At 35.2% G+C, this 14,956-nt stretch overlaps 1 protein-coding gene across 1 annotated transcript in view; it reads left to right on the plus strand.

Annotated features, from left to right (window-relative positions):
- Window positions 1-14,639, plus strand: part of LOC128496914 (cadherin-9-like) — an 82,647-nt gene extending 68,008 nt beyond the window's left edge. Inside the window, exons 6-12 of the mRNA XM_053466743.1 lie at window positions 2,381-2,568; window positions 3,554-3,807; window positions 6,471-6,607; window positions 10,095-10,216; window positions 11,195-11,312; window positions 11,404-11,655; window positions 13,704-14,639. Coding sequence (XP_053322718.1) covers window positions 2,381-2,568; window positions 3,554-3,807; window positions 6,471-6,607; window positions 10,095-10,216; window positions 11,195-11,312; window positions 11,404-11,655; window positions 13,704-14,185 — 1,553 coding nt within the window. The 3' untranslated portion in view covers window positions 14,186-14,639. The remainder of the gene's footprint in view (window positions 1-2,380; window positions 2,569-3,553; window positions 3,808-6,470; window positions 6,608-10,094; window positions 10,217-11,194; window positions 11,313-11,403; window positions 11,656-13,703) is intronic.
- The last annotated feature ends 317 nt before the right edge of the window (window positions 14,640-14,956 follow it).

Raw genomic sequence — 14,956 nt, forward strand, 5'->3', positions numbered from 1 at the left:
ATCAATGGACTGTCTTGGAGACCTCTGGTTGTTGTTGTTTGTTTGTTTTTTTTTGCTTTGCATGCATATTTGTTGAATCATTCCAAGCCCTGGTAGCTTTCAGGTTTTGTCAGTAGACCATAAACCAAGTCTGTTATCGGTGAAATATTCCTTGAATGTTATGTAAGAAACATAATAAAGCTAAGCTATTTCAACCAATCATAAGCATAACTGGGTACTTCCCAAGGTACAGAAACTAAATGAAAGATACTGTTAACATCTCCATTTATTTTGAATTCAATTGTGCACTCAGCAAAATGAGAAAACGTTAAGTCATAAAATCACCCTGATCTAACTTTCCCACTACTGCACTATACCAATTTTATTTTTTTTGAATTCAGAATAAACTGAGATTTATCAGTCACTTTTTTTTCAGTTATCTTTCAGTTTGGATTTACTTCCCACTGATTGTACCCCCACTCTTTAGATAGGGGGTCAGTGGCCCTTTTTCTCTCAGCTTCCCAAGGTAGTCTTCTATGCTGATATCAGTTTAAGATGCTTAGATCATAACATGTATTTTACCTGGTCTTTGTTGCATGCATCATAAATAATTGACATTTTTTCTGTTATAAACGTAATGTTCAAAAGATAATAATAAATACTGTACATTTGTTGGAATCAGTCCCTTTCCTAAAAAAGTAGTTTCAATATTTTACTTCCAATATTACAACACAAAAATTCAAGATTCAGATTTTAAATAACCTTTGGGCATGTTTAATGAAATCATGCATATAGGTATTTTAACCTCTTAGGAGATGTAAAGAAGGCAACGTGAGCTCAGAAGGCCAGCAAAGTATCTCTAAGTAGCAGTATAAAAAAACAGCTACTGCTTCTCCAACCATCCCTGGTGGAAGTTTAAGCGTATTAAGCAAGACTTTAGTCTTAAATGTTGAGGCTCCCTCTAGGAACAAGATAAGCCTCTCATTGGTCTGTTAAAAATAAATCTGATCAATCTGATGACTGAGCTAACCGATGCTTTCCACACAAAAGTTAAAAAAAACAACATGCTGCCTACTGATCTATCGTGATATCATCTGGCTACCATGCTGATAAAAAACCTTGATACCTAGGGGATCAGGGATTTTGACATCACAAGCGCCATCGCATCACAAAAAAATAATATATCTGAATTCATTAAATATATCTTCTTGATCATTCAACACATTTTGCTTTACTTCCCAAATTTTGCCTCCACTTGTAATGTATAATGTAGACTTAAATTGCTCAACCTTTTTGAATTTCTGTCTGTATGAGGCTACATTTATAATTAAAGATGTGTCATCCTCTTTCTAAGAATCTTTCTTTCCAAGAATCTGTCTGTGCTTTCTAAACAGTACTGTTTCAAACTTAACCTCTGATGTTGTACACTTTCATGTTACATGTTTTGGCTCCACCAGTTCTATGCACCTATTTGTCTCTAGGGTCTGCACTGATTGTGGATTAATTCCTTCATTAACCACTGCATAACCTGCCATTCCATCTCTAGAAGAGACATGGGAGGTGCTGAAATTACTTACGTAAAATGTCCCATACCTTAAAACTATTTAAATTTAAATTAATATTTCCAAATCAATTACATGACTGAGGATGATTTGTGGGCCCCGGAAATCCAATACCTTAAACCCCAAATAAACACACGGACACAAACTGGATAAAAAATTGGCCACAAATTTTAATATGTATGGGAAACAAACACAATCGATTATTAACACAATAAAGTCATTGTCAGAATTAACACCACAAGTAATACAGTGCATACATTCCCCCATTGTTTTCCAATCAGCCCCCTGACAATGACACCACCCTTCCCATACATATAACACCACCATTAACCCTGACAACAAAAGCAATCAGGAAAGAGCATACCGAGACACACCTTTCCCACACCAGGTTTTGAGCCACCGACCAGCTCGAAACTACCAACAGCAACCAAACCAGAAACACCCCATTTCCTATTAACTAGCCATTATTCCACCCCCACGTTACACTGACCAGCCCCGCCACATTGACACTGACAAGAACACCCTCAATCATCCTACTAATAACAGGGAGGGAGGGTGTGAAAAAAACTAATTAAAAGTGACAGTCACAAAATGGAGGGACCTTATTATACAGGACTTTCCAAAGTCCCCTAACCAATGTCCCTTAACCCCATTATCCTAAACCCACCTCCTCACCCAGTCAAGACCCCTTTTCACTTAGCTATGCTGGTTCCATGGGCTACATGATGGGTGGCAGTTTCTCATTAACACACATCCTTAATTGTACAGCTGTATTTTACCACATTATACACAAATGTATTATAGCACCTTTAATATAAAATGTTTTTTGTTTGTTTCAGGTATCTATCAATTTTCATCCTTAGAATCGGCAGGTATTGGAACTGCCATAGGCAAAATTAAAGCTAATGATGCAGATATGGGTAAAAATGCAGAAGTTGAATATAGCATTATTGATGGAGATGCTGAAGAATTCTTTGAGATCATAACGGAAAAGGAAACTCAGGATGGTGTTATAACCGTTAAAAAGGTATGAATATTGTTAGGGGATTTTGCATAGTGATGTAAATTCATGAATTCATGAAAGACCAAAGGCAATCATTATACTCAAACTTTATTTACTATATATCCCATATCATCAACGAGAAAACATGATAATATACTGTATTTAACATGTATAACAAGTAGAAGACAAGTGTTAGTTGAATGTTATACAGGGTCTGTGTAGCACCTCCTCCTCCTCTTTCTTGAAGTTAATTATAAGTAATAGGGGAAGATAAACATTGAGACACGGTTAAAGCTGAAGAGGAGATTGCTCTAGCTCTCCAGGGTCCTTCCTGGAATAGTAAGGATGGACAGCTAGACAGCTAGACATCAGCACTAGGTCATGATTGTGAAAATCTGAAGGAGCCTCTGCCTTATCTCAGGACAATTTTAGGTGAGCATCTAGGAAACAAGACAAGACCCAGGCCTCCACAATGTAAAGATGGTAAAAAGGGTAATCTGAGATCTTCCAAACTGGCTCATTAGGAAGTCTGATCACAGGTGTTTGCCACCTAGGCCAGAAAAACTGCTGGCCATGAGTAATGTATTTGTGGAGGTCGCTTCCCTAGGCCTGACCCGGGGCAGCAACCCAATCCCTACATTTCTTGTCACAAGTTGCCCAGTTGAGCCTTAATCTAGTCTGCATTCAAAATAAAAAGCACACATACACATAAATACATTTTCCGTGATGGCAAGCAGAAACCTCATAAAAAGGCGCACAAAAAAGCAAACACACAGGTCAAATGAACCCTCACATCATAGAAATAAGTCTGCATGAGTAGGTGCATGAGAACAGTGTTTTCCTAAGTAGGTGTACTGCATGGTTATAAGTCACACTAGCCCTTTATTTGTCTTAATTTGAGTACCTAAATATAGTATTTGGGTATTATTTGAATCCCATCTCACTATGTCCTAATAATTTGTATGTGAATCAACTTACCATATATTTTCCGTTTGAATTTTACCAACAGGTGTTGGATTTTGAAAGCCGTGAAATGTATACTTTCCAGGTTGAAGCATCAAATGTTTATATAGATCCACGTTTTTATCACCTTGGGCCATTTAAAGATACAGCTATTGTGAAAATTTTGCTGGAGGATGTTGATGAATCCCCTATTTTTAGTAGACCTTTTTACGTAATTGAAGTAGGTGAAGATGCTAAGGAGGGCAGCATCATTGGTCAGGTTACCGCTCAGGATCCTGATTCATCAAAGAACAAGATCAAGTAAGTGTTTAATACGTTCACACAGATATTTGTTTGCAATAGTAATACTCAGATGTCAAATGTCAAACACGAAGCTTAATATATCATACAATATGTTGCAGTGGAATTTCAGTCCTCCTATTTATTCAACAGAGTATTTGGCAAATGAGGGAGAATAAATGGTACCCTCGATCTCTGGGTCGGGGCCCCTCACCCAATTTACCTTAACCCAATAACGACAGACACATGAAACTTGGGTTGAAAAAGCCACAGCCAATTTTATTAATTAACCAAGTCAATGCCACGCAACCTTAGGCCCGACACCTCGTTGCGTTAACAGGGCAAAGACTACCAAACTGAACACATAAATATAATAACTAATTATTAACTAATAATAAATAATTAACAAAAACAATAAAGCCTACCAGGCAAACTAGGGACCACCACACAGGGACGGACATACCAAGATGCCCAAACGTGAGGATCCCAGAACCACCTACCGGGAACCTCCCATCAAATGCTGTCCCCCAGAGCATTCACACCCCCTAGATGCCTGGTAAGCTACCCACCATGCTATGACAGCAGAAATACCCCAACATAACCCAATAAACAGGGAGGGAGGGCGGGACAAACAACACAAGGTAAGGTGACTACAAAATGTCCCTAAACCTTGCGTCACAACCCCTTAAATAACAACCCCTAAACCCCACCCCCAACCTACCAAAACTGGCACCAAAGCCTGGCCCTACTCAGGAACCCAGTCAGGGCCCACTCTGGCCATGCTGGCCCCTGCGGGCATCATTACCAGATCCCAATCTAAACCTGCAACTACATTAATTGAATAAGCATGACACTTTAGTACTGGACTTTGGCCTAAGTGCTTAAGCTCACCTTCTACATCTATGCTCTAAATAGGAGGGGAGTCCTAACAGAACAAAACAAATATGTGAAATGCATAGAAGGTCTCATGCATAGTTCAGCTTTGTGGTGTATGGATCAGAAATCGGTATCTCTCCAGCACAAATCTCAATGGTTTGCCACATTACACTGATTACATTGTGGAGAGTGCCATAGTTTGATAATACACCCAGGCACTATGTAAAATATAGTTATGTAAGGAAGCAGTCCTGCACTCTACAGTGAGATCACTGATAGCTGCTCAAATTATTCAACCTCAACTCCATAACAGACACTTTAGTATGACTGTATGTCAGTATTTTACCTTATTTTTCTGTATATTGAACATAAGTACTGTCCTGCTGGTAACAAGACCAATAAGATGCAAGTAATTTCACCTGCCCCTGGGGTTCAGGAGGTTGATGCAGACAGACAATTGATCGACTTGTCATTGAGTCTCAGACACTAAACACTGACTCGTGTAAACTGAGTTTGAAATAAGTAGATTACAATTATCTTTCTAGTAAATGCCTACATACAGTTATAAACTAATGCTGTTCTCTCCTTGCTGTTAGCTACACTCTTCCCCATCACTGTACTTGTCTCCTACCACCATTTAAATTGTCTTCACCCTTCTCCTCACTTTGTTCTCTTCAATGACTATATAATTAAATCTGTTATCACACCTCTGTCGTCTTCCTTATTTTTCTTCAGTGGTTACATAGCCTGACTTTTATTTTGGTCTTTATGACTGTTTGACCCTTTTACACTGACATGACATTTTCAGCATTTTCATGTCATTTTCTGTGTTGTAGCCTATACACACGGTGAATGTTAACAAAAACAGATACAATCAGATTTCCTTTCACTTCAAAGCAGAATTCCAGTGGTTTGGTATTTATATAGGTTATCAAGGATTGTGTGATGAGATAAGACCTCCCATGATACAAAATCATAGAAAGGAAAATCCACGAAAACATGTTTTATATGAATATATTAACCTAGTGCCAAAGAAAAGCTAAAAACATGAAGTTTCACTTAATGCAGTCCTCTTAATTTAAATCATAAACCAAGTAATGTTGGTCTTAAAGCAAGCAGAGTATCTGCAGGACCTCTAGAGACTGGCTCACTAGGCTTTATTTATAGGTGATTGTAAATGTTTCTCCACCATTAAGGTAATAATGGTTTTGCTTTGTGAGGTATCTTGTGCATCAGACCAAAGGGCAAATATAATTTTATATCCCACGTCTACATTTAATACTTTTATTTCATTTTTACAGGTTTAATGTACTAAAGATGGATGATTTTGTTCAATATTCCTATCTGACAAGATGTATTAACAAATACTTATCCAATTTCTCATAAAACACTTTTCAGTACTCTATTTCACCTGACCTGTCCTTTTTAAATTAAACACTTATATGGACCGTGCACTTATGTTTTACACTTAAAAGTATCAAGTTTAATACAATGTAAAAAATGTTGCCAAATTATACATTTTTAGTCTTTTCAGATTTCTTAGTGGAGATATAAAAAAGAAAATCTTGCAATAAAGACACTTAAACTTGCTATTGCATGGTTCTAAAAACATTTCTAAAAACGATTTTAAGAGACTCTCTTTTTTTTTTAGTATGAAGCAAATTAAGCGGGTGTTTTTTTATTTGTAAATTATAGATACTTGTCAACTCTTGTTTAATCAGATAACTGCAAATCATTGATTTGTATTAGCTCATTTTGTTACTACTACTATCGCTAATAATATGTTTCCATCATTTCTGTGTACATAGATACAGTATTGATCACAACACAGATATGGAAAGAATATTCAATATTTACTCAGGGAATGGCTCTATATTTCTAGAAAAACCACTTGACCGTGAAGTAACTCCGTGGCAAAATTTCACTGTGGTTGCAACAGAAACGAGTGAGTTTTGCATATTTAATACAATGTAGCGTATATTTGTTATGCAGTCGTCAAAAAACATAATTTATTTTTAATGTTTAATTTAATTAAATATTCATGTATTTTACATTCAATATTTATTTTGTTCCATGCTATTCCAAATCCAATGTCTTGTGTCCATGTAATGTCTTCAAAACCACGGTAGATTTTCAGTAATATGGGAGATATTATTAGCAGAAATGTGGAGCAACATATAAAGCATATAACTTATCATTAATTTTGAAATGAATAAAGTTTACAGCTTGTTTGTTATACTTTAATTTGTTTGTTACCTTTTTTATATACATTGAATTATACCAACATATTGCTTCAATAAATGAGCTTATGTTTTGCATATTTTTAATTATAATTTTCCTATATGCATTTTTTTATTATTATAAAGGGAATAGAGTTCTTATATATACATGTGGGTGTGGGGTAAGTTTTGTCTATCTTTCTTCAACGTATTCTGAATTTGTTTTCTTTTTATTCTTGGTTTGCTGTCTATTTTTCCTCCCAGCAAAAGCAAATAATACACGGGGTGCTCTGATTTAAACATTTTGGACCTTTAAGTATTTTTGTGTTCTGCTTGCATTTCTACATGTATCTATCAGGTTGCTTACAGTAGCCAGGCATTTTCATTCTGACTGTTTGGCAGCCCATCACCCACAAAACTATTAAGTGCCACCTCTCCCCTAAACACCCCCCCAGTAGACAGCCCTTACCCTGTCTGTTCACTACTTCTCTTCATTGTAACCATGTATGCTCCTGCCTCTCCTTCATCAATGCAGGCAAATTCCGCTCACACTGTACAGGGATTATTGAAAATGTCCAAACAAACTTCACTTGTACACAGGAGAGATAGGGAACTGTATGTAAGATTCTATATGTGGCAGTACAGGTACAGTACAGTACAAAACATTTGAAAGTACACTGTAAAACATCATATATTATAAATTGGCTGGTAAAGGGAGCTGGAAAGTTTTAAAAATAAGTAGTGTATTATAATTTCTACAGTGGTAATAGAGTAAATGACAGAACCACTGGCAGGCTGAAGTTACAGTATGTACAAGGTGTGCTTTCCTATTGCCTGAGAGAAGTTAAATTCAATAGTATAGGCTCACACAGGAGAAGCTAGCCAAGAAAAAGATCTATGAGTGTGTCAAGGAAGGATCCAAAGGATACAAAGACCGCCACTTTCCAAAGAATATTTTTTTTTTAACTCAATAACTGCCCAACCTACTTTTTTATGTGACCCTTCATAATACACTTTCCTTTCACCTTGAAATTAAATTTTTTTCCTCTACAAATGCATGGCGGGGTTCATTAGAATCTACTCTATTCATTTTACTGCCAATATATCTCCTAACTCTTTGGATTGCAGGACATACATTCAGGCAAAAGAAAGCCCTACCTATCATTGGGCGAATGCATAGAAAGTGTACCCATTGATTTCAGTGGGAGTGATTTCTTGCTGGCAATTTTTAAAAAAACATTCATGAAGAACTGAGCTGTAACTTCATTGGTGGGGCTATATGTTACATTAAACCACCTCATATTACTATATCATATTACTTTTCTTTCCTGAAAATTGCCTCCTGGATTGCATTCTATTACCTAAAGCCCAATGTCAATAAGAATCAGATATTGGTGACGCCTTTCTTATCTATCTTCAATTCCTGATAAATCTACAATCCACTATGTTCTTAGGTACATGACTCCACTTTCCTTCATTGCACACATCCAGTTGCTCCTTTATCCTGCTGCATTTACCTGCAAAATATTTGATCCTTGCCTCACACAGGATATTTTTGACCTACAGGTACCTCCATACAGTATATATGTGCTTCTATCTCCAAATTGCTTTCCTAATAACCCTCTTGGCCCATGATCAATCATTCCATATGTGTCTCCAAGACATAACCTTTGCTGTAGCAATTATTTGGAATTCCTTAATTCCTTTCTGTTTTCTGTTATACTTTGCATTATTCATTATATTTTCCAACTGTCTTTAAAAAAACTCACCTGTTAAGATCAGCTTACTGTAAATACTTTAAATACTCAACAGCCTGTATTCTCTAAAGAGACCATCTGTTTCACCCAGCTTTGATATCTGCAGGCCGCTGGCTTCTCCAGTTGATCTTTACTACAATTAAATCACATTTTCCTAATCAGTCCTTTACCTTCTGTTTCAATTCCCTGGACCCTGCTAATAGAATGCTGGCAGGAGAACTTTTCTCCTTCTGTACCAGTATGCGTTATGTCTATTCATGTTATTGTTAATTTTGTGTTTTTACCCTCATTGTATCGCTGATATGGCATCTGCTGGCTCTTTATAAAGAAACTTAGAGTAGTAAGAAAATAATAAATAGAAGAATGCTTTTTATTCAGTATGCTCCTTTAAGACACATATTTAAATGTACAGACCCTTTCCAGAATCTTTAGCGACTTGCCAAAGGAAACCTATACATATGTGTATACTGTATTTGCTCAAATATAAGGCAATCTTGATTAATAGATAAGTCCACCCAAACTTGTATCTTAGTTAAAGCAAATGAGAAGTGTGCTCCTTCTGCTTGTATTTGGGTTTATTTGGTTCTTTTTTAGGTGGTCTTGGCTCTTAACCCCTTAATGACAAAGCCCGTACATGTACGGGCTCGAAATGCATTGCTTTCAATGGGTTTAGGGACCACCCATTGTCCTTAAGGGGTTAATTGCTAAGTGCCCAGATAATATTTGGAGTTATTGAAAGCTGTTCTATATACCTGATCTGGGGGATGAGTGAGATGCCGCTTTGGTAACAAATAGAAAAACTAAGTTGACAAGGGAGAGGGAAATGGTCCACTGGTTTTGGTTACTGTCAAGCCTCTATTAGAAACACACAAATCCAGTTGGGGTGGGAAGGCTGGGAGGTAGACAACATCTGATTTTCTGGAAAAAGTGCTTGGGGAAGAGAAGCAGTGCAAATCTTTCAGTGATAGTATCTAAAAAGGCTTCAGGAAAATGAAGGCTGATGGGTGGAGAAAGAATGGGGTTCTGGTGGCTGCACAGTTTTTTTTTTCCATCCCCATGTTACCTTTTGTTCAAGAAGCAACGTGGTACAAGCAACATGTATAGCATCTAAGCATAGAAGTTTTGCAGCCCAGAATGTAAATGAGCAAATATTTTGTATTTGGCCAAGTTTGAATTCTCGAAAAAAATACAGCCTTGAATACAAGCTTATGACTAATCACTGATGTTATAGCAATGTTATAATTTATGCCATGTGGATACGAAAATAAATACTTAACAGTATTGGAGTGGCACTTGACGCTTAAAAAATGTTCCTTCAATTAGAACAAATATGATAATATGTTACAATAGTGGTGGACAAGGAGTGCAGAATGCATTGGATACATTGAAATAATGTAAACTAACAAAAACCTGATAAAAAAGTAAATTACATTTTCATTATTTGTTCCTATTTTAGGAGACCCCAAACAAAGTAGTGCTGTTCAAGTATATGTCAGGATTTTAGATATTAACGATCATGTGCCAGAATTTGCTGCATATTATGAGACATTTGTATGTGAAAATGCAAAACCAGGGCAGGTGAGTAAAGGTTATGATCCCCTCTTATTAAACTTGTTTACATTGTTGTACAATGTTGTACATTGTGTAAAAAAGCATTGTGTATTATAGTGAATTATGTTAGTCATTCTTCACTTGGTGGGTGCTAGAATTATGACTACAACTGCAACACGACTACATGGTAGCAGAAAATGTAACATGCTTCTTAAAATCGTTCTAGCAGCCAATTCTGATAATTTCTTTTAAAAGCAATAGTGTGAAAATAAAAAATATATTTTTCCGCTTTGAATGAAAACTCGCCGAATTGGACCCCATATTAATCAAAATACAGGACCTCAAAAACCTACTCCATACCCTCCTGATATCTTCTTTACTGAGGGTAGAGAACGGCTTAACGTTTTGGAGGATATTGGGATGCAGCTAGTTTTTTAAAAATATTTTGACAATTTTCCATTAGCACTTTTTTTCTGATACAGAAATATATAACTAACAATATATAAATATACCTAAGAACTCTCCTGATTTATGGTCCTCCAGGTCAGTATGTTTTAATCTAGGTTTCAGCCACTCCCTGCCCCTTTCAACTGTATTTGGGGTAGCCTTTGTTTGACTAAGCCCACCCCTTATTTCAACCACACCCCTTCCTGTATTTTTTAATGAGCAGGAAATGGGGGGGGCTCGGGAGGAACTAGCCCTGGGAAGTTGTATAATGGGTTGTTGAGGCACTATGAGGCAGAAGCATGAGGTACACAATAGATTCCATTGAGGATTGTGGGTTAAAATAAAAGAATATTTTAATTAAAACAGAAGATACTGTATAAATAGGGAAAGTAAACAAACATGGTATGTAAGGGAATGAAAAAGGGGTTGGGGATTTCTGGAATGAGCATTTGTCACTTCATTAGTGATTATAGACGTAACCTAAGCTAAAGTGAATAATGATAAACAAGAATATTTCATAAATACATTTTATTATATTATTTTATCTTTTATTCACAGCTTATTCAAACAGTAAGTGCTATAGATAAAGATGAACCTCCTCGTGGACACAAATTCTTCTTTGAAATGGTGCCAGAATTTTCCATCAACCCTAATTTCACAGTTTTAGATAATAAAGGTAAATGTGCAACTCACTTTTGAGACTTCCAAAAAAATACTTGTTCTTTTCAAAACATAATCAAGCTTTTTTTGTTTCTTATGTATTTCAGATAACACAGCAAGCATTTTAACAAAAAGAAATGGATATAATCGATATAAAGCAAACATCTACACTTTGCCTATCATCATTTTTGATGGTGATTACCCTGTTCAAAGCAGCACTGGGACACTGACCATACGAGTGTGTGGTTGTGACAGAAAAGGGAACATACAGTCATGTAATGCTGATGCTTTCTTACTTTCTACTGGGCTTAGCACTGGTGCCTTAGTGGCAATTTTATTATGCTTCATCATACTTCTCAGTAAGTGAGCTAAATGTTGTGCAACAAAGGATTGCGTAATGTCTGAGAATAGTATTTAATATTCAATTCTAAAATGCAAAGTGCCTAGTATTTTAATGAACCTAGGTTGAAAGAAATTGATAGCAATTAAATACTACTAATAATAATATTTGAAATTATTGATCAACAGAAATTGTTAAAAGTGTAATTTACTATGTATGAGTAGATGTATAGTAATATATCTACAACTAACCCATATGATCTTATGATGAGAAAAAGGGAGGATGAGATCATATGGATGAAAAATTCAAATATGTAGGTATGTTGCTAATTCAAAAGGAAGAGTAATTCCTCATACGACAATGCAGCCCCAATAAGTTTCTATAGCACCGAAGGGATGTCCAAGCTTGTACTACAGCTTGTCCTGCACAATGCATAGTTAATTTAGAGGGTAGTGATTTTTAACCGCTTAAGGACAGAGCTGTTTTTTTTTATTTTTTGTACCCTTTATAACAATATTTTAATATTTCTTAGGTGCTCATGTTCAGCTGTAATTTTCTTCTCTCTTATTTAGTGTATCTAGACACATTTTATATTGTTTTCATCAGGACATTATTTTCTTTACTATTAAAAATATATATATAAAATATGGCGAACCATTGAAAAAAATGAAATTTTTCTGTTTTTTATTTGAAAAATCTTTTACTCTTCTACAAAAGCTTATGAAAAAAGCAGCTAAATAGATTCTAATATGTGTCTAGAAAAGGAGTTTAGAAACATCTAATGCTTTTTTGCAAAATATAGGGCAATACGTAGCATAAGTATCATATTGCTATTACAAAATAATTTTTTTCAAAACTGGTCATTCTGCCCCTATGTCTTTTTGGGACATCTTTGAAGCCAGTCAATTCAATTTACATATCAAACTATATCAATTTCATATCAAACCATATATTGTTGGCAACTAGACAACCCAAAATATTTCAAATGCTGGTAGTTTAACTCTTTCCATGCACTAATTCCACCACCAGACTTTGTCAATGTTTGTGATAGTATTTGTTTTGTTGTGTTTTTTTCACACATTGTACGTCAGGTATGATTTTACCGCTCCTGGTATATGTTACTTTCAAACAACAACAGCAATATTTGTTCAGCAACAACTACACAGTACAGTGATACCACCCATGCATAGATTTGTCAGGTTGTTTATGGGCTAAGGGTCACATTTGGAAGGTGTAGATTTCTTTTTTAAAAAAATTGACATCTGGTCTTCCTGACCAATTCGATATACCCCATCAAATCATACATTTTTAAAAACTAGACACCCTATGGGTATTTCAAATGCTAGTATTTTAACTCATTTCAAGTCAGGATTTTTGTGAAGATACAGTGCTAACTTTAGGACTTGGTCATAAAAATAACCTTTTTTTTAATAGTTTTGGACTTTTTAAAATATTTTTTGGAACTTGATAGTTTCCCTAATGGTGACATCACAGGACAATTATTTGTATGTCTTACCACATTTTTTTCTTCTTATAGTTTTATTTATTTATTTTACTAACCACATTGTGATTAGTAAGCTGGGCTCCATTGACTTACATTGTTAAATGCTTTCCATCCTGGGGTGGGTTTTTGGTGTCACTGAATGCCTCAATATTGTTGATCATCTGCTAACTTCTTTTAAAGCTAAATGCCTCGACATTAAGGCATTTCAGCAACACCGTTGGGAGAAGAAAGCGTTCGTTGATCGCTTTCAAGACCCGTTTAACCTAATGACATGCGAGGCACGTCAGTTGTGATTGAGGAGTTTAACTACGACCTAATATTAATATCTGAGTTGAATAATATCAACTATATTCTGATTATTAACCCCTTAAAGACCATGGGCGGCCCCTAAACCCATTGAAAACAATGCATTTTGAGCCCGTACATTAAGGGGTTAAAGTTAGCTGTGAACCTCAATCTGGTAATAAAAATACTCTCAAAAATCTTGATATGTGTGATTATTAAATTATGATTTTACTTATCACTCAAATGTTTATATTTTGGATGTTTGTGCTTTTTTTTAGCCCTGGTAGTCCTGTTTGCAGCTTTAAAAAGACAAAGGAAGAAGGACTCTTTAATCGCTTCTAAGGATGATGTGAGAGATAATGTTGTGACATACAATGATGAAGGAGGAGGAGAAGCAGACACACAAGCTTTTGACATTGGCACATTAAGGAACCCAGAAGCAAGAGAAGAAAATAAACTTAGAAGAGACATCATTCCTGATACTATATTTCAAATACGAAGACCTGTACCACTTTGGGAAAATATTGATGTACAAGACTTTATTCAGAGGAGAATAAAGGAAAATGATGTGGATACAACTGCTCCACCATATGATTCTCTTGCAACTTATGCTTATGAAGGTAACGATTCAATTGCCGGATCTTTAAGCTCTTTGGAGTCACCCACTGCCGATGAAAATCATGATTACCACTATTTAACTGACTGGGGACCTCACTTTAAAAAACTTGCAGATATGTATGGTGGGGATATAAGTGAATAATCGGATACATGAAACGTTGTAGCTAGACTAAGCAAATTAGATTAAGTGACTTATACCTATTGGTAATGTACTGTAGCGTTTCAAAATGTTTATATAATAGTGAAAAGAAAAAATAATGTGGTGGGAGTTTCTGTTCATTAAATAAAAAGACTTATAGACAATTTTAAGGGAATGTACAAAGTCAGCAGTAGAATCAAGGAGAAGGTGAAAAATGTGTGCCTTTAAAAATAAATAACTTGTTTCCTAATTATTTATTGTCCCTTGTAAATATAGATGAAGGTATACATTTGCATCAGAAAACTGGAAAATACTTTCAAGAGTACTGTAAAAATATTATTTACCATATTATTTATTGATTTGGACTGTACGTTTTTCTTTATCTAAGCTATTTTTTATAAGTGTATATTTATATTTTTGTATTTTTCTGCAATAAAAGGTTATTTCTGAGAAAAAAGGGTTTTATTATTTAAAAATGTAACATAATGTATATGTTTGAATATTGTGAATAATTATTTCATTATTTCTAATCTTTCTAAGGAATACATTTTTCAAGAATTATATTTAATTCAACATATAAACAAATATTAAAACAATTATTAGTCATTTTCTAAATTGTATTTGCAAACCATTTGATGCCAGCATGATATAAGGAAAACTATTCTTCTTTCTAATCTGTAAGTATCTGTTGGGTATGTTACCCTTTTCTAAACTTTATAGCTAAATAAAGTGTAGTGAATCTAAATTTTATCATCAAGTTGTATTTAGATTTCT

The sequence above is a fragment of the Spea bombifrons genome, chromosome 5 (assembly GCF_027358695.1).
Source record: "Spea bombifrons isolate aSpeBom1 chromosome 5, aSpeBom1.2.pri, whole genome shotgun sequence".
In the NCBI taxonomy this organism is placed as follows: Eukaryota; Metazoa; Chordata; class Amphibia; order Anura; family Pelobatidae; genus Spea; species Spea bombifrons.